General features: G+C 43.1%; 1 protein-coding gene across 1 annotated transcript; it reads right to left on the bottom strand.

Annotated features, from left to right (window-relative positions):
• Nucleotides 1-157: 157 nt before the first annotated feature.
• Nucleotides 158-1,934, bottom strand: LOC121965959 (polyunsaturated fatty acid 5-lipoxygenase-like; the record flags this gene model as incomplete). The annotated part of the gene is made up of 4 exons (XM_042516065.1): nucleotides 158-336; nucleotides 1,309-1,395; nucleotides 1,496-1,699; nucleotides 1,788-1,934. Coding segments are annotated over 4 exons (617 nt in total), but the record flags the coding sequence as incomplete, so codon positions are not given.
• Between the last annotated feature and the right edge of the window lie 69 nt (nucleotides 1,935-2,003).

Here is a 2,003-nt window from a genome sequence, read left to right as displayed (position 1 = left end):
GTACAGAGGAAATAAAAAATATGCTGGAACTTCTCTCTCTCTCTCTCTCTCTCTCACACACACACACACACAAGGGGAGAAATGTTTAATCACTATTTATCCTTTGTCATGATTGCTGTTTGTGCTGTGTCATCTCTTACAAGCAGTTTTTCCTCACCTCTTGATGGCCTCCCAAACGCTGTAGCCATCATCTCTGTAGAAGTAGCCGGGCAGCTTCTCCTTGTTGTCCAAATCGCGGGATTTGATGATATCAGGGAAGCACAGAGACCTGAAGGTCAGAGACTTTACAGCCCTTTGGACCAGCTGGACGTGACCGCCTCCACCTGTTGAGTTTGCCTTGAAGAGAATGGAGGATATACAGCATCATCGAAAACATCTTCTGTAATCATATTTTCATGTATGCAAGCAAAGCAACCATCTACATATAACACTGACATTTTCATTTTCTGGATATTATTTATTTGGAGAAAGTAAAATGGCCTTTTGAGTGTTTATTTCTCCGTCTCCAGCACGTTATTTGCTTTTACATTAGAAAATCAAGGCCCCAGTCAGAAAAAACACTGAGTTGAGTTTGTAAAGTTTGTCCCTTACATGGACAGTTCACCCAATAATCAAAACTACATATTTTTACTCTTACCTGTAGTGCTATTTATCAATCTAGACAGTTTTGGTGTTAGTGTTTGACATATTGGCCATAGAGATATCTCCTGTCTCTTCATAATAATGGAACTAAAAGCCACTCAGCTTGTGGTGGTGAAAGCGCCAAAAATGATTATGAAAACTCAACAGCGTTGTCTCCAGAAATTATGACCAGGTGACTCAAGATAATTTGCACGTTGTTGTGAGTAGTTTCATGAAGGAACTACAGAACTACACCCGCCAACTGTATCAGGGCCCAGAAGGAAGCATTGCATCTACTGCTAGCTCATCTAGCTCCACTGAGTTGGCAACTGTTACAGCTCAGCCGAGGAAGACGCCATTACATCTTGCACTGTCATAAGTATGAGCCTCTCATCCATGAATAGATTCATGCTTTCTTCTTTTGTCCTGTGATGCAATTGGTGGGAGCAGTTTGGTAAAAAGAAAATAGTTCCTATAAGAAACTGCTAACAACACAACCTGTGGATTATCTTTAGTAACTGGGTCATCTAGTTTCATTTTATTGGAGGCTGAAATCTCCAACACTCTGCAACTCACACCAAAACAATACAGACTGATAAATAACACTACAGGGAAGAGGAAAAACACATGTTTTTGATTTAAGGGTGAACTGCAACTTCAACTGTGTATCCACATCCACTAACTCACCTTGTCGAAAAGGCCTCTCTTACAGATGAGCTGCTCTCTGGCCTTGGTGTTGATCGCGATGGTAAAACGAATGTGTGGGATAAGTAGCTGGGAAAGGGAGCATCGATCCATGAATCAGTCAATCAATCAATCAATCAATCAATCAATCAATCAATTGAACTGATCAGTCAGTTAATGACCGTTTTACCTTATACACAGGGTGAACAGCAGGGAGCTGCCTGTACATGGCAATAGCAAACACCTCTGTCACCAGATGAGTTCTGAGCAGGTGTGTGACGGTCTGATGGTACTGGAAGTCGATTGAGCGGACCCACATCTTTGCCAGCAGCCAGTCGTACTCACCATCAGTGGGCAGGAAGATCGGGTTGTCTTCACCTGGAGTCTGCCCAAGCTGGGTAAAGACAGAGAGATGGATTTAAAGTGAGGAGCATACCTCAAAGTGGAACACACACACCTACTGCTGCTCAGCAACAGTGTACCTGTATGGCTATGGGCAGGATCTTGTTCTGGGCGTTCTTGTAGAGTAGACAGATTGGAGCTGCCAGGTACTGTGGCGTAGACGGGTCTGTCGAGTTAGGACTGATGCCGTCCAGCATCTCATAGTCTACGATGTAGATGTTACCTTCCTGGAGGCAGAACATTGAATCGCAGTGAGCGTCAGTGGAAGAATTTTTCATGAGAAACATAAAAATAGA

This window comes from Plectropomus leopardus, unplaced genomic scaffold (genome assembly GCF_008729295.1).
Source record: "Plectropomus leopardus isolate mb unplaced genomic scaffold, YSFRI_Pleo_2.0 unplaced_scaffold22525, whole genome shotgun sequence".
NCBI classification, from domain to species: domain Eukaryota; kingdom Metazoa; phylum Chordata; class Actinopteri; order Perciformes; family Serranidae; genus Plectropomus; species Plectropomus leopardus.
Note: the sequence above shows the minus strand (reverse complement) of the source record. Positions and strands in the feature narration are given on the sequence as shown.